Genomic DNA, 24,330 nt, shown 5'->3' with positions numbered 1-24,330 from the left:
TCAACATTTACTGAAGTGCGTTAAAATCAATACAAAAGATGACTGATCATCATTAATATTTATATTGGTTTTCTTAAGCTTCAAAACAAAGCTTTTTATAGAAAGGCGAAAAAAGCCAAAATACAACACCAAACATATAAGGCTATATTTAGGGCAACAACGTTTGAAGGTGGAAACAGAGTTACAGCCAGAGGACGTAGGAAGAAATCGCTATGGAATCATCAATGTGAGGTAGCAAAGGCATGGATGAGGGTTGCAGCAGGCAGTCGGGTTAAGGCAAGATAGAGATGAAAATAGGTGATCTTCATGATTGGCATGGATATGTAGTCAGAAACGCACCCTGGAGTTTAGTTTACACATGACAAAGCTGCAAACAGGCTGGCATGCCCTTAGGCATTGTCAAGAGTGCGGTGCTGGAAAAGCACAGCAGCTCAGGCAGCATCAAAGTTTCTGGCAAAAGCCCTACATCAGGATTCACTTTCTCTATGTCCTTAAACATTGCCTGGGAATGATGGAATTGGATCAGAGAGATAGCAGCAGGCACTAAGGCTATGTTTTATTCTTCTTTATATTTAAGTGACAGAAATCTCTCCTCATCCAAGTCCTGGATTCTGGATAAACAGTTGAATGATTTAGCAATATCGGAACAAGTTGAGAGAGGTGGTAAGAAGTTAGAGCTGGATGGCATCAATATTAATCTGAAAACTGAGGCGGTGCTCTTGGTTAATACCATCAAGGGGCAGCAAAGATCCTTGGGGGATACCAGCATTAACGAGATGGAGATGAAACCACTGCATGTGATGCACTGTCTACAGTTAGATAGCTAAGAATGCGATTCTGTCCAGAACTAGGTGGCACTGTTTCAAAATGAGGCATCACCCTTTCAAAAGAGACATGAGGAGCATTTGTTTTTCTCTCAATGCTTCTGTAACTTTGGAACTCTGCATCAGTAGAGGGTGGAGATGGGGGTCATTGGATACTTTTAACACAATGTTGAATTGCTACTTTTTAGGAGGGGATCCAAGAATTCTGGGGGTAGATGAGGACGTGGAATTTGAAACACACACAGATCAGCATGATCGCACTGAACAGTGGAGGGGTCAAGTGGTCTGTTCTGCTCCCAAATGGTACATTGATATGCTCTTAACAGACCAGATGAGTGCAATACCCACAGTTGAATGAGTGGCTGCTGAAAGAAGTTGTCAAAGTTTGCAGACAAGTCAAAGATGAAGACGACGGATCTTTTAAGTTTGTCACAAGCACATAGAATGTCCTTTGTGAAGTTGATAAGAACCATTGTGTTACGGTGGCAGGGACAGAAACCTGTTGTTTGGAGGGACGCAAAGATGGAATTCCAGGAAAGATGGGTGTGGTTTTGGAGGGTGACATGTTAAATGACTCTGAAGAGGAAAGGGAGGTTAGGGATAGGATAGTATTTACAAATGGAGGGGGTCAAGAGCTGCCTTTTGAGGATCTGATGAAAACATCAGATAAAAGAGAGAGCAATAGCACAAAAAAGAAGAGAATTGCTAAATTCAGCCAATGGGAGAGGTGGGGGAATTGAATAGTGAGTGGTTTTCTGGGAGCAGGGCTGTTGCATCAAGAAATAGAAAAAGTAAATTCTGCGAGGGGATGAGAAAAACTAAAGGAAAATAGAAACTCAGTGATAGATAAAGGAAAAATTTAGGAGAAGCTTGGCTTCTGGGAGGAGGGCAGCAGCTTGGTAAGTGGCTTTCATCCGAGTGAAAAAGCCCATGAGTTCCAAGCTTTTGGAGGCAAGGGGGAGTACACAGTAGGAAAGGGTTTAAGAAGATGATTTGCTACATATAAAAGAAGCCAGATATTTACTTTGTCTTTCAAGATATTCCTAGAAATAGCAAGCAGATGTGAAAAGGACCTGACAGTACTTTCTGGCACAGTCAGTTATGGTGGTTTTCCGTCAATTCCTTTTCAGTCTACATCTGTTCGATTCAGAATAGTGGTTAGAGCCATACAGGGAAAATTCAGTTTGCAGGTCTATAATTATCTCTCTACAGCATATCTTCCTCCTCATCCCTGTGCTGAATAACCTAAACGAGGAATGCTTTCATGGGAGCCTTACATATAACTGATGGAATCTTCCAACACTAGTGAATTTATCCAATAGACAAATAGCTGTTGAATCACTAAAAGGTAAGGAAAAGCCACTCTTGGTCAACATAGTGAAATAACTGCATTTTATTTGCTCACACATTAAATCTCTTCACTACTTCTAGCTTCCATATCCTTCTCCATAGTAAACACTGAAGCAAAATATTCCTTTAGATCTCACCCGAAGGACAAACACTAGAGAGATGCACTGAAATCTTCTGTGTGTAAAGCAACAATGTCATCTTGCTTCATAAATTCCTCATCCCAGCACTGACAGCTCATTGAACAATATGTTTAATACACAAATTACAATCATTTCAAGCTCACTTTATCTGATAAGGCTTCAATACCCAAGGAGAACTTTTTTAAAAATTGAAACGCTGGTGTTTACAGCTCACCTCTTTTATCAACTCTTTATTGAAAGGGTTTACTCATGGTACTAGCATCCAATGGCAGAGATGTACTTGAACTGTTAGTTGATATTCAACATGACTGCATTTATGAATCACTCGGTCATGTATTTTGATGACAGTCTTTGAACTACAGCCATTTCGGGCAGTGTTTTCTGGCTGTGGCTGCCAGCTTTTCATTGGCACAGCCAGGCCTTTGAAATGATTGCCAGCTGACTTACTGACCCACACTGCTGCGTCAAATAAAACATCCTTATCCTTGTGTTTAGAGCTCTTCACTACTTCTGGGAACTTCTCTAGTCCTATAATCTCTCTGTCCACCCTCTTGAATTTCCTGTTCCTTAGACTCTGGCCTCAACCCCCTTTGCTTCATCATTCTTGCCACAGATTCTAGAATCTCCTCCCTGAACCTCTCCACCTTCTCTCCTACATTAAGATTGTTCTCAAAAGTTCACCTCTTGGACTAAACTTTTTGATCACCCCACCCCCTCCCCCCAGTAAGATTTCTTTTCATCCAGCTTTCATTTCTTTGACTCTGCATTTTTGTGTATGCCTTTCAGTCCTCAAAGGCACTACGCAAGTGCAACATTTTTGCGTAACTCGGTTGCCCTGATCAGGTCCGTCATGGGCAAGTAGTTTTGATTAACGCACACTTTGTCATGTGCTGCTACCTTAGCAATGTTGCACCTAAACCTTTGTAAAGGCCAGCAATTCCCTTGCTCCTCAGCAGCTCTTTGGTGATTTGTGTAGCAGTCTGTGGGGATTTGACGGTGGAGGTAGCTTGACTTGCACTGGAGATGGGGCCCTCCACAGCACGACCTGTTGCTGACTGGGCTGTCATAAGCTTCTGTTGGGCTGCTGTATGTAATCAGACAGATAAGATAGGTCAGTTACAGCAAACAGATTAAACAAGCCATATCATGCATCATAGAAGAACACTGGTCAATGGAAAAGGTGTCATTATTTGACTCTAATTTTTATTCCTCCCCCTGTCCTTTCCATAAGGTGAAGACTGACAGGTATACAAACCCAGAGATGCTCAAAATGGCCGACACACTAAATAGGATATTGTGAGGTTTCTATCTTGACAAGTAATATTATTAACATTCTCACTCAAGATTGGTCAGAGCAGATACCCTGATTTCTTGTTCTCTTCTCAGATTAATAATTAAGATTTTGAGCAATTAAATAGTACCTCTGAGCACGCAATAAGGTATTTAACAAAGAACTAGCCAGTGGGCAAACATTAAATATGAGTGCCCTAAAAAAATGTGTTACTCATTTTGATATATTTCATTTTGGCAACAAAGAGGGAGTTAATTCTGCATGTTCAATATTGTATGCAACGATCCATGTTCAAAAGTCAATGACAGTTCTGTTCAATAGTAATTAAATGCACAGCAGGAAGTTACTGGGGAAGTGCAAGGTTTAAGGAATTAGTTACAACTGTGATTATCTTGGCAGTTTTCCATTATAAAACATTTTATTCATATACTGTTGACCATCCATAATAAAAGCTAGAAAAAAAACAGCCCCTTCCCAACATCCTTGGTGGGACATAGAGTAAATATGTCAGACATAATTGTAAACAAATCGTCTCGCCTTCCAGCATCAGTCAATTCTGAGTATTGAGAGCTCAGTCAGGGGCACAGTGGGGCTTGAGCTAAACTCTTCTCAAACAAGATGGTCAAAGTGGCATGGCAGCTCAGTGTTTCGCACTGCTGCCTCACAGTGCCAGAGACCTAGGCTCAATTCCACCCTCGGGCAACTGTCTGTGGAGTTTGCACATTCTCCCCATGTCTGCATGGGTTTTCTCTGGGTGCTCCTCCCACAGTCCAAAGATGTGCAGGTTAAGATGGATTAGTTATGCGAAGTTGTCCACAGTAGGCAAGGTGGATTAGCCATGGGAGATGGTTAAAGGTATAGGGTTGGGGGATGCTGGATTTTTATGGGATGAGCTTTGAAGGTGTGAGGGTGGTCAGTGTGGATCTGATAAGCTGAATGGCCTGATTCTATACTGTGGGGATTCTATGGGAAAAAGAAGGAGAATCGCTTCTGATACCAAAGTATAAAGTCATTCTTGTTGGCAACGTTGCACTTTGCAATTAAATAGTGGAAAAAAAAGAGTGGGTGGAAACAGGCTTACATGGATCCAGGGTTTCAGTTTTGTTGTCAGTTAAAAGGGGAGGTTAAAGTTGCTAGACACAGCACTCTCTGCTGCAGCCACAAGTTTTGAGTTCTTTCTCTGCTGCTAAATTATTTATTTTGTTGTTCCTTTCTCCTGGACTGGGGGAGATAGCATGAGAAAAAAAACAGCTGATTTGCTGAATTTGTCTTTGCCAAGGGTGTGTTTATGAGATGCTGCTATATTGGAACAGTTGATGATTAGTCGTTAAATAATATATATTATTTTAAGTATTTTGGTAGAGTTAAAGTTACGCCAATTCTTTTCTTTTTTGTTTGTATTTTAATGGCGTTGTAAGAATAAAGTGAGATTTGCTGAAAGCCTAGTAGTTTAACCAATCCAATCACAACACCCTAAACTTGCCTTTACATAAGACAAAAGTTACGGTTTAGGCTATCTCCTTGATATATTTTGAAGAGGTTTGGTCTGGTCCATAACAATACCAAAAATTACTTTGAAACTTCATCCAAGATTGGCATCAATGTGTTACTGTTAAAGTAACCAACTCTGGTTATTCTGAAAGATTACTTCACTCTACCTCTTGCCTTAAACTGCTCACTTTGTCAAAATGTCTTTCCATCCACCTTAGATATTTTAAAGGCAATAATTAAGTGTTCACAGGAAAGATAAAACACTCTTCATAGTTTTCACAGCTCATACAATTTTATGTCTCGGTTGTCAATGGCAGAGTCCAGGAAACTATCTTTCATTTCTGGAGACTCCAGGGAGAGTTGGAATCATTGTATCATGCACATTTCCCTGTTCATGTAATAGATACCAAGACGTCCTGCATCCTGCAGCTGGATCTTCAGCATCTCCATAGGGGTAGTTACGATAACTTGACAGGTCCCGGCACCACAACCAGCCAGCATCTCCTTGATCAAGGTCAACTGCTTTCTAGAAAGGGAAGCAAAAACAGCCAACAATGATTCTGCTAATAAGTACTGAAAATTGAGCTGATTGTGCCACATCAATAGCTTTGATGGGTCAAATAAAATCTAGCCATCTGCGAGCTCTGTGAAGTGCATTTTTAAGAAATGGAACTGGATCATTTCCGCAATTCTATTTTGACACTGACAGATAGTGATATCAAGTTCTACTTATCTCACAGATGGTAGCTTCAAGCAGAGGCACAGCAGAGGTTAAAACACCATGCATAAACCTATCCTGAAATACCTCCTTGAAAATATTCAATTTAGTGCCAAACAATACTCCATTTTGCATTGCAAATTTGTGCCATAAGACGCTTGGCACTGTTAAAGCTTATGACCCATTAATCAGAGCTGAAATTAGCACTGGGTTTCAATACTAGCTGGACACTAATCTATTCAGCCAGCAATGTAACTTGAAGGTATTTTGAAGAAGCCAGCATCTCAGTCGCAAAAGTAGTTCCTTTCAGAGTTTATATTTTGCAATACAACTTTGTGTACACAAAACACATTCTTATCACAGTAATATGAGATATGTAACTGTAAGAAGTGACTTGAGATTCGTTGAAGGAGACAAGTGTAATAGAATAGCTACATCCAAAGTCAGTGATCAAAATGCAAGCAGAAATATTACCCCCAACTTAAGGAGCAGCAGAAACAACTGCACATTCCCAGTTGACGTGACTTACTTTTTTTTTTAAAAATGGCGAAACTGCACTAAGTTTTTTCTTTCAGACTAAATGTTAACCTTAAAATGTATCAGAAAAATAACAGCTTGCCAAAGCCAATTAGAGCATCGAGATCTAATTCCAGAGTGCTCGCCGCCTTCTTGTACGAACCACTTCAGAAATGAAAAATCTTATGGCATGCCCTGAGAAAATGTTTCGGTGATGGGTCGCTATTGGGCTGATTTGTCAGGGGAGCTCAATGTGTTTTCAACTAAAACTTTACAATGTGCTTCACTGTATTTGCTCCTCAGTGATATCTCATACAGGGCTCAAAGTTCCTCAGATCCTGGATTGCTTATACCTCGTTCTCCAGCGATACATTTCCCTAATTAAATTGAGGAATTGGATACCCCTCAAACAAAATGCATTGAATATTCATGCAGTACTTCATTCTATGGTCTTCATTGCCTTGTTTATCACATTATACACCTGTTTGTGTGTTTTAACAGACCATTGCACTGGCAGTAACAACACCATGGTATCATGCATGCTTCTTATAAAAGCCTGGTTAAATCTGCAACCAATTTGACTAGAAAAGTCCATAACCCTCTATCTCAAGTCTTCCTTCACTATTATTCAGATACAATCATTTTCCAGAGGGGTCACTTGATAGCAATCAGTGGCAGGAATGTTGGCTTATGTTTGCATATTATATCTAGGCAAATTTGACAAGTATGATCAGAGATTAATTAGTTCAGTAAAGACTGAATCGTGAAGTTGAGACCCCTAGCTTTGTATTAGTTTCACACATGGCACTGAATTGATCACACCTTTATTCAAACTGGGTGCATCCAGTTCAGATGTTTTGGACAGCCACCGAGCAGAAAAAATATCTTCACCTCTACTAAATGATGCTCAGTGGGAAACAGTGGCTTGAGAGGAATGAGGAGAAAGTGCGGACTGCAGATGCTGGAGATTAGAGCTGAAAATGTGTTGCTGGAAAAGCGCAGCAGGTCAGGCAGCATCCAAGGAGCAGGAGAATCGACGTTTCGGATATGAGCCCTTATTCCTGAAGGAGGGCTCATGCCCGAAACGTCAATTCTCCTGCTCCTTGGATGCTGCCTGACCTGCTGCGCTTTTCCAGCAACACATTTTCAGCTTGAGAGGAACGATACAGCTTCTGAAATGTTAGCCGTTCCACTGAATCCACAACTTGCAGTTAGGAGAGGGAGTTATAGCGTCATACAGCATGGAAATGGACCCTTCGGTCCACGCTGACCAGGTTTCCTAAACTGAATGAGGTTCATTTGCTTGCATTTGACCTATTTCTCTCTAATTCTTTCCTATACACGTACCTGCCTAAATGTCTTCTAAATGTTGTAGTTGCACCCACCTCTAACACTTCCTCTGAGAGTTTGTTTTGGGGTGGGGGGTGGGGGGGGGGGGGGGGGGGGGGGGGTGTGAAGAGGAGGAGATTAGGGATTTCCTCAAAGCTGACTGCCTGCACAAATTCATCACTAACCTCTGAATGCTGTGGGAAAACATGCAAAATGTGATCCTCACGGATGGACACACCACAATCCAAATTGGTATGCAAATTACAGTAAGACAAGGCTGTGACATTGTACCAATATTTGTGCCCAGCTTCCTCACTGCAACACTCCCACCCATATCCACACAGCCCCCCTGCTTAAGTGAAGATACTCAACCGGCTTATGTTAAACTATTCAAAATATGAACCAAGATCATGGCAACCTTTGTCATCAAACTGCAGCACTCTGATGACACTTGCGCACGTGTGCACTCTCAGAGGCTAAAATCCTAACCACTGTTGATGTATTCACAAAGATACCCAAGAGAGAACAGGATTGGGCTTAACATCTGAAAGACAAAAGGTCCTCCACAGCAGAAACAGATTTCTACATCACTATGCCATTGATTAGGAAGACCAAATATATGCTTCCACACAAAACAGGAAGACATTCAGCCAGTCAATTAAAGCTGAGCTTACTTTCTCGTGAAACTTAGAATATGACACTATTTGGCAATATCACAAACGAAATTCATTACAGGAATGACTGCCTCTGACAAAAAGAAATTAAATAATATGATAGATGGATTTTATTGAGCTGCTATTATCCACATATTGGCTAGTAAATGTGGGCTAGCTATTCATTCATTTGCGGCACTTACAAGTGACAGATTTCATTGTATTTAGCTGCAAAATACAGACATTCAATGACAGGTAACTCAAAGCATTCAAATTTGGCTGACCCATTTCTGCACTGTACTTGAACATTGCTGAAGTCAACTTTTAACGCCCATACCGCTCATCAGACAGAGATGAACAAAGTTATTTCTGACCCCTTTATCTAACCAATCTACATGTAAATTGGTCGAAGTCATCTGGGGTTTTCTGCATAAAAGCTCGCCATTACACTATTTTTTTCTGACTTAGTGACTTCGTAAATCAAATCTAAAAGAAGACATCCAACGACCTAAACTCTTCTGGTTGTCAATTTGTGTGATTAGTCAGATTTTCCATTTGTAAAGATTATTGCCAGATGGTCATTGCATGGAATACTTCCACTACACAGAAGGTGCAGCACATCTTGAGTGTGATTTGGCAGCTCACTTTACATCCGTCCTCATTGTTTTTAAACTGACCTCAATCCTCATATTCCTACCAACTGCTTGTGTAACTAAGTAAATTTTGCTCAATTTTTTTTATTCACACATCTTCAAGTCACCAACACATATGCATTAAGAGTTGATCATATAATTTTAAATCCCTTTGCTAAAGAGCAATTTGCCTTACATGATTGGTTATGCTATTGTAGCAATTTGTTTTAAAATACAGTCAGATTGACTTTGCTGATCTTGAAGAATTGGCAATAACTTGCTGAGTAATAGCATTACTCTAGTTTGGATCTAAGTTCCAGGTGGAATTTTAAGTATACTCAAGATATCAGAGTGGGGCTGGTGCGAATGTCAGCCAGATCTCTAGCACCTGTTCACCACTCAGTGATTTCTCACTGTAAAATATGCTCAAAGAAACCATGCAAAAAAACTGTTGACTGTATTGAAGTCTAAAGCTAAGCAGCTTAGCAATTTTAACAAGGATGAGGAACAGGAGTAGGTCATTTGATTCCTCAAGCCTGTTTTGCCATTTGAGATGATCACCACGGATGGTCTGACTGACAACTTAAATCACATTCTCACCTCTCCTGACAACCTCTCACCCATTTACTGAATTCTATATGGCAACGCCTTAAGAATACTTAAAGACTCTACTTCCACCATCCTTTTAAGAAGAGTGTTCCAAGTATTTATAAATCTCTGAAACTAAATTTCACCTCATCTGTGTTTTAAAAGGGTGACCCCTGATTTTTAAACAGTTTTCTGCAAAAAGGTATTTCTTAAAGGCTGATCTCCAATTGAAAGATTCTGCCCTTCTGTTCCTGATTCCATCAGACAAAAGAAAATAGCTCCCTTTCACTTATCTAATCAAAATTCTTTTTCATTTTAAATACCATCTAAACTGGAACCCCAGAACTATACCACTTGCCCTCATCTATCACACACAGCCTTCTCAGCAGAGTTCCTTTGAAGTTTGCTACCCAAAACAGAATGTAAAGGGATCAGATCAAGGCTCTGTACAACTGAAGCATCAATCCTTCACCTTTATATGCCAGCTCCCTTGAAAGAGATCAAACGCTCTGATCGCAAATATTGATTTTCTTTGCATCTAACCTGTAACACACCAAAACCAACAAGAAAGAAAAACTGACAAAATTAAAATGAAACAACTGATTGTAGAGTAGTTTACTGTGTGACTTCAATTTTCATTTTTCAATTTTCCTTAGTTTATGCCACAGACAATGAAATACATCCCTTACATAAAAATGAAGAAACCATAAATATATTGGAATTTGATACCTTCCAGAAACTGAGAGATAAAATCAAACTAACTGCATGCAATAATTCTCAATAAGGTCAATTAACATATTTATATTTAATCAAAATTATCCCCAGAGATATCAATGAACGGAAAACATACAGAAATAAATCCGGGCTTTGAAGCAATGTCCCACACACATTAATTTATGCCTAATTTATTTGGGAGATGATTCATCGCTTTGAAGCATTTTAGCAATTAATTCATGCACAATATTAATTGACTATCTTAATATTTTGTACATATAAAAACTATGATGGATTAACAAATTGTCATTAAGAAGTTTAAAAAGTGGCCATTACACATACCTAATCTCCTTCCACCAACTAGGTTTTAAAGGGGAAAGGAAGTTTACAGACACATGAAGCCTTCATGGAAACAATGCCTTACTAAATGGTCTTGTGCCCAGATGGAAAGACACAACTTCAAATATCGATCTGAGCATCATTTAATCCATGTAACCTTTAGTGAAGCCATTGCCCTACTTTTGATTTGTCATGCAGATGAGTATGGTGACATTTTTCTACACTGCATTAGGCCTGTGATGTTAACTCATGTGCTCTGGTACTTTCTCGGTGTTACTTTAACCTCAGTAAAAGGCAGGAAGAAAAAAAAACAGCCTTGAGTGAAAACAAAAAAAATTAAAAGATACAAAATTTAAATAAAATAGAGCAGCATACATAGAAGAGGAATTATTTTTCTCCACATTAAGACACATTTCCTGCAGATTTTGTTAGAAGACGTCAATCTCAAATTCATCCAAACAAATTAATTCAGATTGTATTCCAATACAACACTCCAAGGCTGCTGGACTTCCAAGGACTTTAATCATGCAATAGTAAGCTAATCCACGAGCAAACATTGCAGGTAAACTACAAGCAGGGGCCAGTCCAGTAAGTCTCATGAGAAGCTTAACCCAAAGAATTTGCTTTTAACATGCTGGATTGAAGAGAAAGAGAGAGAAAAGGAGGCTGCTTCACTGTGTTGCTGAGACTCTCCCATCCCACTGGCAGCAGCCTCTCTCATCCATTGAGCTCAGCTGTCAAAGTGATTACTTGCAACAGCATCTGCTCGGTTCTCCACGGGGATCTGAGTCAGCCAGCGCTGCAAATAGCTTTGACTGTTTGCAAGGTTAAAACAAGAATTAATATCAAACAAAGTTTCTTCTAGTGAAAGAATTATGCTTTTCTTTCTTTTTAAAAAGAAAAGCTGAAATTAATAAGATTTCCATTACTCTTCAGAGTTTCCATATTGTTTGGATCAGTAAAACTGCACAGTCCATTCCAAAACATGTTGATATTTTTAAGATTTTGCAAAGATAGTATTCCACCAACCCCAACCTACCATTTCTTTGAGCAGTGATGCAATGGACCTGACTGCCACTTTGTTAGTTTCAACTGAACCAGACGAGGCCACCATTTGAAATGAAAATTTGTGATCTGAATCACAACCATCAGAGAGAGTCAGGCAATTTGGTACTTTACTTTTTCATTCACGTGGTGAAGGCATTTCTGACAAGATCAGCACTTACTGTCCGCCCCAAAACACCAGACAACAGTTCAGAATCAAATACACGGAAATATCACTACCTGCATGTTTCTCTCCAAACAATCCACCATCCTGACTTGATAATACATCGTTGTTCCTTGACTGTTGCAAAATTCTGGAGCTTACTCCCCATCAGTGCTCTGAGGGTACTGACATCAAATGGATTACAGCAGTTCAAAGCTCGCAGGTCACGAGCACTTTCTCAAAGATAACTATGGATGGGCCATAGATGCTGGTCTAGCCAATGACAGCCACATTTCAAAAATGTGTTTGATGGCAAGAGTCAAGTTGTTAACGCACCTTGAGCAGTTTTTTCAACCTGGAATCTGCAGCCACTTTTCTATTTGGAATTGATAGTGTATGCTTGCCAGATACTTGAGAATACTGAGAATGATTTGTACATGCAGACTAGATAAACATGGGATTGCAGCATTTGGTCTGCATGCTCTGCCTGCAACCATTTTCAGACTTTTTTAGGTTTGGTACTACTTGTATGTTTCAGTAAGGTGACCCCTCAATCATCTAAACTCAACACAGATACAGGCAAAACTCATTAAATCTTTCTTCACAAAATGATTCCTGGGATAAAGGAGTCAAGTGAACCTTTTCTGACCTACTTCAAATGCTGTTATATAGTTTCTCAAGGAAAGAGACCAAATTTGACACTGTACTTCGGATGTAGTCTCACCAATGTATTTACAGTTGTAGCAAATCCTTCCTATTATTTTACTCTACTCCCTTGCATTAAACAACCCATTTCATTTGCAACCATATTTCTCATGGTGTTCCTCCGTACCAGTTTTCTGTGCTCATATATATACCTCCATATTAAAGAGCATTCATTTTTCTCCATGTAAATAACAGTACTTTTCTATTCTTCTTTATACTTTCCCAGTTCATACTATATCAGCCAATTCTTTTTTTTTAAACCACTCACTGAATCAACATCCCTTTATAGATTGTCCTCCTCAAAACTTATTTTGTTCACTATCTTTCGTTATCAGCAAATTTAGGGACTTTAAGTCTGGTTCCATCCTTCGAGTCATCAATACTGATTCTAAATAGTGGAGACCTGTCACTCCACTGGTTACATCTTGTCAAACCTGCTATGACCCACTTATTCGTAATCTTTGCCTATTAGCTATTAATCCATCATCCATGATAATGTTAACCCGACATCCTGAGGTCTTACCTTACAGTTACCATGTAGTAATCATTGTTGTGCCACCTTATCAACACTTTATCATGCAGTACAGAAGAGGCCCTTCAGCCCATTGAGTCGCCACCAGTGTTATAAAAGTTCCAGCGCTCTTCCGAGGTTATTTTTTCTTTAATAAGGTTGTAAGGTACTTCATCATAAGGTAGCCTCAAATACTCTTCCTGACAGTATATCTCAGATTCCCACCACTATCTAAATTAAGAAGTTTTCCTCAAATCCAGTCAATATCTTCTGCTTTTAACCTCAATTGTGTCTCCTCGTCATTGATCCTTCAACTAAGTGGAACAGCTGTCTTTGCCCCTCATAATATTAAATACCACGATCAGGTCCCCTCACAGCCTTGTCTGCTCTAAAGAAAACAACCTGAGCTTATCCAGCCTGCCTACATAGCTGAAATGTTCTATCCCAGGGAATATCTTGGTCAACCTCTTCTGTACCTCCTCCACTGATGCCCTACACAGCCTTCCGTTTGTGCAATGACCAGTAATCCAGCTGTGGCTTAACCAAAATCCTATATAGCTCCACCATGATCTCCCTCTTATACCTTTGCCACAAATGCCCCTTATGCCTTCTTAAGATAAAGACAAATGCCCCTCATGTCTTCTTAACTACCCTATTTTAACCTGTCCTATCATCTTCAGGGATCCATGGACAGGCAACCTAAGATCTGTCTTCCTCTGAATTTCCTAGTGTCTTGCTATTTATATAGTATTCCCTTGTTCTGCGCCTTCTTCCAAAGCACATCACCTCACACAATTATCAATATTAAATTCCACCTGCCACTGATCTACTCATTTAATCAATCCATCTTTATCCTATGTAGCCGAAGACCTTTCTTCTCACTGTAACCAGCCAGACAATCTTTGACTTTTATACAAATTTATTTATCACCTCTAATCCCAACCCCACATTTTCTTCTATATCATTTATATGCATCACAAACAATAAGGGATGCAGCACTGACTTCTGTAGTAGAGTATAGGACACCATTCTCTCATCATAAAAACAGCCTTTACCATCATCTTCTGCCTCCTACCACGAAGCCAATTTTGGATCCAACTTGCCAAGTTACATAGAAAAGTACAGCGCAGAACAGGCCCTTAGGCTCACGATGTGGCGCCAAGACTTAATCCTAATATAAAATACAGTAACTTAACCTACGCACCCCTCAACTCACTGCCATCCATGTGCACGTCCAGCAGTCGCTTAAATGTCCTCAATGACTCTTGTTTTATCTGGCATGGCTATTGTGCAACTTTCTTATAATGTGAGATCACACGAGAACGGAACTATTGCATTATAACAGAACCAGCCATATATCGCTTTATTTACTAATTGGCAAACCTTGACTAAATGAAGTGGAATAACTGGCATGAATATGAAGATAGCCACCTGTAATGAAAACAAAAAATGCTCAAAATCTCAGTGGGGCAGTCAGCATCCAAGGAGAGAGAGAGCAGGCTAACGTTTTGACTCTAAATGACTCTTCATCAGTACAGATCCCGGCATCTACAATAGTTTCCTCCTAGCCACCTGGCATAACTGGAATGGAGCATTATTTATTTTTGAACACTAAAACATAACCATTACATGTGGTGTGCATAGGTTAATCCCAGCCCAGGACAGACAGTTCTGCAGACCCACGTTTACTTTATATGTTTGTTTCTCTAATCAATTTGTTATTTCACACCCTGGCCAGGACGTGAACCTGGGCCTCCTGGCTCAAAGGTAGGGACACCGCCACAGCACCAGAAGAGTCCCTGGGTCTGCTTAAGTTCAACCTGTTCAGAGATCTTATGGCACACCTTTGTAGCAGATGGGACGTGAACATAGGCCTCCTGCTGCAGGGATAGGGAGGCTATCACAGTACTACAAGCACCCACTCAGTCTGCTTTTTTGTTTTAAAAAAAAAATCACCTGTTCAGACATGTTATAATACCCCTCTGGAGCAGGTAGTGTCAGCAGAAACTCCCCAGAGCCTGAATGAACCTGTGTGAATGACAGCACTGTGAGATCCACACGTAGTAGCGTCACACTGGTAGAGCATGCAGAAACAGCAATAAGCCGAGATTCTGCACATCCACCAAATGAGGCACTGTGAATCTGCAAGCAAGGTACGAAAGGTCATTAAAGTAGGGCCAGCTGGTCAGCTCCTCCTGGTGGGCAAGGGAAAGGCAGCAGCAGTACTTAGACTGGCTAAATTTGGGGGATGGGGAGCACTGACAGTGCCGAGCACTTCACCTCCAACTTTACTGAAGGGCTGACTCAGGCTGCCCTTCCCACTGGAAGGCAGCTACATCCATCACTCGACAATGACATGACATGGCACAGCCAAGCGGACAATCTGCATGCTCCCTGTGCCTACAAAACACAGCCTAAGTAAAACTCAACATCATAACTAAAACTGGAAAATAATATTCATCATAAGCAATTAAATTTTGAAACCTGAAGGAAGCAGAATTGTTAGGGAAACACATTCTCCAAAGTCTTCTGCTAAAGACCATTATTCCAACATTTCACTGAATAGATGTTCTGTATTTTGACAAGACAATGGAACTCAATTATGTCTAAATCTGACAACGACAAATTTCACAGTGAAGCAGCACTGAAACAAATCATCACAAATATTTCAGTAAATTCTTGGCTACGATGAGAACCTGACTTTTAAAATGATTACTCTCTAAGCAGCTGCAACTATTATTTTTACTCCCATCAACTTGCTGCACAGGAAATATATAAAAAAAATAAAATGCACAATTCAAGGATGGAAAGCAGAGCTGCACTTAAAAGCAGCTCTGATCTTAAATAGTCACAACCCTGACACAGACACTGCATCTGCTGAAATTGCTCCCTACTACGTGGTAGCACAGATGAACACAATACTGGGGGCACTGCATTCATAACATGGAGCATTTGCAGTTATTTATAAATCAGCTTGTTCAGATGTATTACGTCACACCTCTGGAGCAGCTGGGATTTGAGCCCGGACCTTCTGGCTCAAAAGGTAGGGACGCTACCAGTATATGCCGAGATATTTGTACATTTAAAATAGAGAGAAATAACATTCCTAAAACACAGCAGCGCTGTAGCCTGAACTAGCTGTGATCATTTCATAACTCTCATTGTTTTTGGCAGCGGGTAAGAATTTTATTTAGCGATGAACTTGATGCTTAGTTTTGAAAGTGGTCAGTCAGTTGTATCAAGTTTTGACTGCTGTATTAAACTGCATTTTAAGTGGGGACCTCCTTTCTCTCTGCCAGTCCCTTGATTTTGAAAGAAACTTCCACTTACCCATCCTTTGAAAGCATGTGACGGAAGAAATCATTTGCTGCAAGCTTTATGGCTTTTTCTGGTGTAACTAAAGTAAGATTGACAGCAGCTCCTACAGTGATGTAGATGGGACAGAAGAAAAGAAAAATAATCCAGATATTAAAAGCATTTTATTTTCTTTACAAAATTCCAACTTACAATCAAAATATGACAGCAATATGGAGTGTATTATAAACAGAAACTATGTTCAGTTATTTAAATTTCTGTAACTCTATAGTGACAATGCTTAAACATTGCATGAAAGCAGTAATTGAAGGGAGCAGACTGCAGATGACAGAAATAGCACAAGCCCAATGTATAGTTAGTAAGGAAAAGCTTTGAAAGGGGATACAGTTCTTAAATGGACTGCTCAGTGTTACAACATTTCATGGAGAGACATGCACTCTGACTCATTACTTCCTAAATGACACTGTATACTTTCAGCTTCTTTCTGTTCAATGATTAATCCCATGCCAAACAGGACATTATCCGGCCAACACAAGTGAAAGCACCGAATCTAATGCAATTTCACTATTACATGAACACAGTTTTAGACTGCAAGTATAAAATATATACATTTAATTGTTAATAGTTTTAAGTGTTTTATATACATAAACAAAAATAAATAAAAAGGTCAAATGATAGTTTAGCTCCAAAGCAGACAAAGCATTTGAGAGTCGGGACTGTCATCTCTTCAAATTTGCATGCTTGCCTTATTTTCAATTCTTAGTTAGACACACATGAAGACAAAAATGACAAAAGGGAAAAGAATATTGCCCTTCAAGTTCCCTCCTTTTACCAACTGCCAAGTACAACAATGAACACCAGGGAAAGCTGCAGGGATGTGACTTCAATATTGTTTACTTAAACAAGGCAAATTGTTTCAACTCTCCTATGGTTTAATATTATCTGGTTCAGAATATATGAAGATTTCAGTTTAGTCTTTTCCAACTTTTTGTTCAATCCAAGCAGGATCAAGTGCGACACTTAAAGTTACCGAAGTTACCGTCACTCTTTGTTGGAACTGCTGAACTTCGTTATGAGGTTCGTACAGGTGTATAGCCAGAACACAGTTCAAATTGGGCTGACCCTGGTTTCAGACTATAAACATAACTTCATACGTTGTGCAAACAGGTAGAAGTACCGAGGGCTGTTCGCATTGGAAAGAAGAGATGGTTTGGAGGACCAGTCAGTTTAACTTCAGTGGTGGGGAAGCTTTTAGAGATAATTATTCGGGATGGAATTACTGGTTACATGAGAAAGGTAGGTTGATGGGGAAGAGTCAATATGGATTTGTAAAGGGGAAATCACGTTCAAGTAACTTGCTAGACTTTTTGAGGTCATAACTGAAAGACTCAGTAAGGGTAATGCTATTGATGCGATGTATAAGGATTTTCAGAAGGCATTTGACACAGTGCAATACAATAGGCTTGAGGAACGTTCTGGTCATGAAATAAACAGTTAGTAACAACATGCACAAAATTAGTTGAGTGACAGGAAATAGAGTAATGGGCTGGAAGGAGGTTTGAAAGGGAGCTCCCCCCATTGGGTGAGTATCGGGACCCTTGCTTTTTCTGATATATATATTAATGACCTGAATTTTGATGTGCAGGGGATAAACTAAAAGTTTGCAGATACACAAACCTTGGAAGAAATGTAAGCTGTGAAGACGACAGTGCGGAACTTCAAAAAGGACATTAACTGAAAGATGAGTTTTTAATGTAGAGAAATGCAAGGTCATGCATTTTGGTGGAAAAAACATTGAAAGACAATTTAAAACAGGGGATACTATTGTAAAGAGGCATAAGAACAGCGGTGTTCACGTTCATAAGAACAGAGGTGTTCATGTGCACAGATCATTGAAAGTAGCAGGGCTGGTAGGGAGAGCAATAAATAAAACATACAGCATCATTGGTATTATAGTAGAGGCATAAAGTACAACAGCAAGATAGTGATATTGAATTTGCAAAAGAACTTGCCACATCTCAGATGGAGCATTCAGTATACCACATTGCAAGAAGGATGTGAACACACTGCAGAAAGTTTAGAAGTAGTTTACAAGACGAGAAACTTTAATTCTGCGGATAGATTGAAGAATTTGTATTGTTCTCCTTCAAGATAGAGAAGCTAAAAGTAGATGTGATGGAGCTTTTCAAAACTAGAAGCAGTCTGGATCAAGTAGTCATGATTTGGAGATGTCGGTGTTGGACTGAGGTGTAGAAAGTTAAAAATCACACAACACCAGGTTATAGTCCAATAGGTTTAATTGGAAGCACACTAGCTTTCGGAGTGACAATCACCTGATGAAGGAGCGTCGCCCCGAAAGCTAGTGTGCTTCCAATTAAACCTGTTGGACTATAACCTGGTGTTGTGAGATTTTTAACTTGGATCAAGAAGATAAGGATAAATTGTTCCTGCTCATCAACGATAAAATTCAAGCAGACTTAGACTTAAAGTGATATGCAACAGCAAGTGTGAAGTGTGGCAAAACCTTTTCACTCAGCAAGTAGTTAGGATATGGAATGAACTACCTGGAAGTGTGGTGTAGGGGGGTAAAATTGAGGCATTCAGGAGTGTATTGGATGGTTACTTAGGTAAAAGTAATTTGCAAAGGTATGTTGAAACGGTACAATGGGCTGGATGGCCTCCTTTCGTGCCACAATACTTTGGTGATCCTGTAATTTGATAAAAGCATTCAAAATAATGAGGGATCTGGACAGAGTAGAGAGGGAGAAATTGCTCCCATTGGCAAATGGGGTTGAGAATCATAAAACACTAATTTACACTGACTGCCTAAAGAAGCAGTGGCAGATAAGCAGGAAGCTTGGAGAACAGTAGCATCACATGGGAATGCATTTTTTTTAAAAAATAGCACAATGAGCTGTTAGGACCTAGAAACAGTGTGCTCATAACTGTGATGGAGTCAGATTCAATATGGCTTTGGGTGACACCATTAACTGTGTGACTTCCACTTGCTGCCTTCACAAGGCGGAATGCGATTGATCCTGTACAAAGATTGCAAGATAATGAAAAGGCTGGCTGTACCAGAGAGTCCAGGAAAAATAGGATAGGTGGGAAATGGGTCTCAGTGAGTGAGAGAAACTTATCGTAAACTTATGCCTGCTACTCCCTGGTTCAACATACTATTGCTTCAAACACGATATTCACAGAGGTTTAAAAACCAGAATGTTTGTTAACTTCAGATTGCTAAACTAAAAAAAAAGTTCACAGAATCTATCATAGAATCCCTACAGTATGGAAGCAAGCCATTTGGCCCATTGCATCCCCACTGCTCCTCTGAAGAATATCCCACCCGGCTATCCTATCCCTGTAACCCTGCATTTCCCATGGCCAAACTCCGTAATCTGCACACCCTTGGGCGGTGGGAGGAAACCGGAGAACCCGGAGGAAACCCATGCAGACACGGAGAGGATGTGTGTGTGCAGTTTGCAGAGTCACCCAAGGCTGGAAACAAACATGGGTCCCTGGCGCTGTAAGGCAGCTGTGCTAACCATTGCACCACTTGTTGCCCCAGCATTCTGGTGACGCATTTCAAAAACATCAAGGATGGATAGACAAAGCAATCTCCAGTGCACAGCAAGGCACTGTGACTCATTATGAAGAATCCCCCAAAAAAACTGTAATCCTCTTTCAAATTAAGCGCATTAGAATTTTTATTCTTTAAAAAAAAAGCACTCCGGTTTTAAAGCAAAAAATGTATTGGTCTTAAATCTGTTCCATCTTTCACTGTGAAGGCTGTAGTTGGGTAGCAGACATATTTGCAGAATTAAAAATGTAGAGAACATCAGCTCAAATCCCATTCTAACAAAAGTGATTTAAATTTAATTTGAAATAAATCAGCAGATAAATATCTAGACTGATTAAAAATGAACTTGAGGCTATCAGATTGCTGTAATAATCCAAATGGTTCAGTAAACTCCTTCAGGGAAGGAAACTTGCTGTCCCACACAATGGAATTAACACGCAATGTTCCACAGCAGCAGCATTAAATACCACTCAGAATGGCAATGTTTAGAGGATAGAGAAAATATTTTTGAAGTGGAGATCTGAATGGGAACTTTTTAAAAATCATCAGTTCGTAAGGATAGTATGGTCACTGAAGACATTTGAGCTACAAAGCCCGATGGCATGGAGTGCCTCGCGGTGCCTCATCTATATCATGTGAATTTAGGGGTGGTGCTTCCAGGAAATTCTTCATAGCAGATGAAATAATAGGATGAACATTCAGCTGCAAACATGTGTTAATAGCTGGACATGGAACAACATGGTAGAGACTTGGGAATTGAAGAACTAGTGTCTTATACACTCTGTTAGAGAAGGATGTGCATTCTACTGTGGAGAGATGGAATCTTTCAACTTTTCTGACTAGAATTTACTGGTGTGAAATTTGATCAGCTCCTTCATCATTTTAGTTGTACTTATGCAAGTAGCAATTCTCTAATGCATAACACTGTAGTAACTGGATTGGGGAATCCTCCTTTGTTCACAACAAGTAAAAAAAACTGAACCAGCTCTTAGTTTACTGAGTTCTTAGTATCTCTCAGATTACTGTATGCCAAAAGGAAAATAAAAGTATGGACATTACCATGTACCTCAGATGTTAGGAGAGCAGCCTGATCCTAACATTTCCCTGCTTTTGGGCAGGCATGGGACAAGGAAATCACACAGAATGGAAGCTCATGGGAGGAACAGACCACAGTCATCATCAATCATTGGTGGAATTACCAAATCAAGCAAATGATGGAAATCAGATTATTTGTTGGCCACGATGTTGCTGGGTTTTAGCAACATCCGCTAGCCTCTTAGTAATGAATGGCTATTTCAGTACTGTTGACGGGAAGCAAGAACAAAATGTTATTTGGAAGTCAATATTCAACCATGAATTACAAGTGATAGATTTCAAGATTATTTGTTCAAATTTTCTTTGTTCAGTTTGCAGCTAAGTAAATTGTCTAGCTAATTTCCAAGTTATACATTGGGCCAAATAAAAATTGGGGCTTCATTGATGTGGAAATACAGGACCAAAGTTCCATTTTAAATGTCAGCACATTCCTGAACGCAGCAGTAACTCAAGAAAACTCTGTTCCCCTTCTAGGAGGAACATAAATTAAAGTGGTGTGATGAGGCATTGCTGGAGGTCTTTCAGAAGTTAGTGCAACATTTACAGCGATTTTGAAGGTTTGGTAACTAGTTTTCAGACCGACCACATAGCAAACCAGAGAAAAAGTAACCAAAAAAAGAGGTGTGCACTCTAACATTAACAAAATATCTTCAGGTAATGTCCCTCAATCAGCTCCATCACATTGCATGTCATATTTGATCATTTTTAAACCATTCCTCTTTTCCACAAAAGTGACACTTCAGTTTTTAACGACAGTCTTTCTAGATTGAAGAAAAACAATTCCCAATTTAACTAGACTAATTCAAAACATAAAAAAAAAACTCTTGAAAAATTTTTAATCATTTAATCTGCTTGGGTCTGGTTATATAATTCTGGGTTTGTACAAATAAAATTTGCTTTTATGCTTCAACAATTCAGGGATGCTAGACAGCTTGGACCACTTGACATGTCATTTCCAAGTCATGTTCCAAGCCGTTCCCAATAAAGATATATATCACTGCTCCGTTAAAGCAATTAAGTCAATATTATGATCTCCCTCACACCATTGTGGAGAAAAGCTCATCACAAGGATGTGCTGCAGTATGACGAGAAGAAAGCTCACCACCTATGCAAGATAACTTGGAGTGGGTAATAAATGGAACATCACCATCATTGCCCATTATCCAAGAATGATTGATTGCTTTAAAAAAAAAGCATTAAAAAAAAAGTCAATGCTACAGTCCAAAATGTCACGACTCCATGAGATGTACCATTTTATTTTCTAAAAAGCAAACTTCAGACATAGGCTTAAAGAAGCTGGAAACATTTAGACCACCAACTTTGAAAAATGTGAGTTCCATGCAAAACACCCAGTTAGTAAGAAAATGAACCCTGCTCCAAAATGGTCCCTTCACCACACCATACAAAAAGCATTTATTCAATACTGCCATTCTTCCCCCAAGATAGGACATTGCAACAAGGTCTTTCATTATATGCAATTACCATACCATTAAAAGTGGCACTGGTCTTTTGAGTGCCCATATTTTCTTGTCCTCTGAAAGAAAACAAATAAGGTATTTTCACATCTACAATTGACGACTTCCTTTTTAATAACTCTGCATACATTTCCCACCTGCATAATCATATAAAAACTCAAGTACCTTTAACAAGGGATGAAACATAAAACTTAATCAAAAAATGATAATAAGCAATGACTAATTTCAATATAATTTAAAACTGATATAGAAATTCTGCCTATATGAAATGTGGTAAAGGACACCTCTCAATACAATACTGACTGGTACAGACTATGACGGCTCAGGGTTAAACTGTGCTGAAATACCAGAACTCACCTGAAGTCAAGGAGATTAATGTCAGTGTTGAGATTGGAGGCAAATGGGGAGGAGGAATCAAACTTGCAAGTGATCGCTGTTAGAAAGTTACAAGCATACATTCATTGGGCAAAGATATGAATGGGTTGGTGTGTGAAGTGTCCCATGACTGTGGTTAAATCTGTGGGCTAGGCAGCTTACAATATATGTGAAAGGGTGCCTTATTTCTTTGTAACTGAGTCACATACAAAAGTACAGTATAGGACCAGGTCCTTCAGCCCATCATGTCTACGCCTACCATAATGCTATTCTAAACTAACACCATCTGCTTGTACATGGTCTGTATTCCTCTTTTTCCTGCCTGTTTGTGTTTCTAAATGCCTCTGAAGCGCTGCTATCCCCTCTGCTTATACCACCACCCCCTGGCAGAGCATCTCAGGTACCTACCACCCTCTGTAAAAAAAACTTACCTCACAACTCCTTGAAATTTTTCCCCTCTCACATTAAACAAATACCCATCGTATTTGACATTTCCACTGTGTGAAAAAGACTCCAATATCCACTGTCTCCATGTCTCCCAGAATTTTATACAATTCTATCAGGACCCCTCTCAGCTTCCAACACACTAGCAAAAACATTACCTTGAGTCAGTACTCTCAGGAGGGAATACATATACACATTTTTATAAATAATATAATGTTATAGGCTTTTATATTGCACAGTCACACTTCATGTCTAAGAAATTGGTTTCCTCTAGTACTGCAGCATTCAATTTATCCTTGATATTAGGTACAGGCAAAAGGATGATATTTAGTAAAGCAGCCATTTCAATTCTAAATGCTCACCTCTCCTGTTGCTGCAGCCTTCTTTGCTTTAAACTCATCTTACAATGCTGGTGAATAGCTCAATCAACTTTCTATCTATCTATATATCTATCTATCTTCCCTCCATGCTCAATATGCACCTTTTACCCAGTCTTCTTCCACATTTCATTCCCACTTGGTGTAATCTCTATTCAATCTTTCTCAAAAATATCAGGCTAGCATAGTCTAACCTGATCATTACCTATTCTCAACATGTCACATATCTTCTCAATGTCTGCTTGTTCTTCACCTTGGTTACTCACTGAAAATAAAAGGCCCCTTACACAGTGTATTCCTTGTAGTGCTGAAAGGATAGCAGGTACAGAGTAATTTGCAGGTCGAAATTGGAAAACAAAACAGGCAGTCCTGGAATAAAAGGATCTGAATTAATTCATTCATAATTGTCTCCACAGAGATGGGAATGGGGAACATGCGATCTTTATCATGTGACAGTTCTACAAAACATAGTTGACTCTTCAATTCACATTTTCAATAAGTGCAGGATGCTCACACAGTCTTCGAGCCAACTAGCAAACAAAACATGTCATTGGGTTCAACTTGAACTGGAGGCAACAATATCGATAGTCATCAAGCAAACAAACAAAGTTGAACACAAAACTTCAGTATAAAACAAACACACGTCCCCTTGCTGTTTAAT

The 24,330-nt window shown here is 39.5% G+C and overlaps 1 protein-coding gene across 5 annotated transcripts in view; it reads right to left on the bottom strand.

Annotated features, from left to right (window-relative positions):
• Nucleotides 1-24,330, bottom strand: part of slc25a22a (solute carrier family 25 member 22a) — a 193,204-nt gene that overhangs the window by 80,570 nt on the left and 88,304 nt on the right. For all 5 annotated transcript variants that reach the window (XM_060838773.1, XM_060838772.1, XM_060838769.1 and 2 more), the window contains exons 5-7: nt 16,339-16,429; nt 5,504-5,622; nt 3,212-3,398 (exon numbers count right to left, since the gene is read on the bottom strand). In XM_060838773.1, the coding sequence (XP_060694756.1) occupies nt 3,212-3,398; nt 5,504-5,622; nt 16,339-16,429 (397 nt within the window). The remainder of the gene's footprint in view (nt 1-3,211; nt 3,399-5,503; nt 5,623-16,338; nt 16,430-24,330) is intronic.

The sequence above is a fragment of the Hemiscyllium ocellatum genome, chromosome 18, assembly GCF_020745735.1.
Source record: "Hemiscyllium ocellatum isolate sHemOce1 chromosome 18, sHemOce1.pat.X.cur, whole genome shotgun sequence".
NCBI lineage: Eukaryota > Metazoa > Chordata > Chondrichthyes > Orectolobiformes > Hemiscylliidae > Hemiscyllium > Hemiscyllium ocellatum.
Note: the sequence above shows the minus strand (reverse complement) of the source record. Positions and strands in the feature narration are given on the sequence as shown.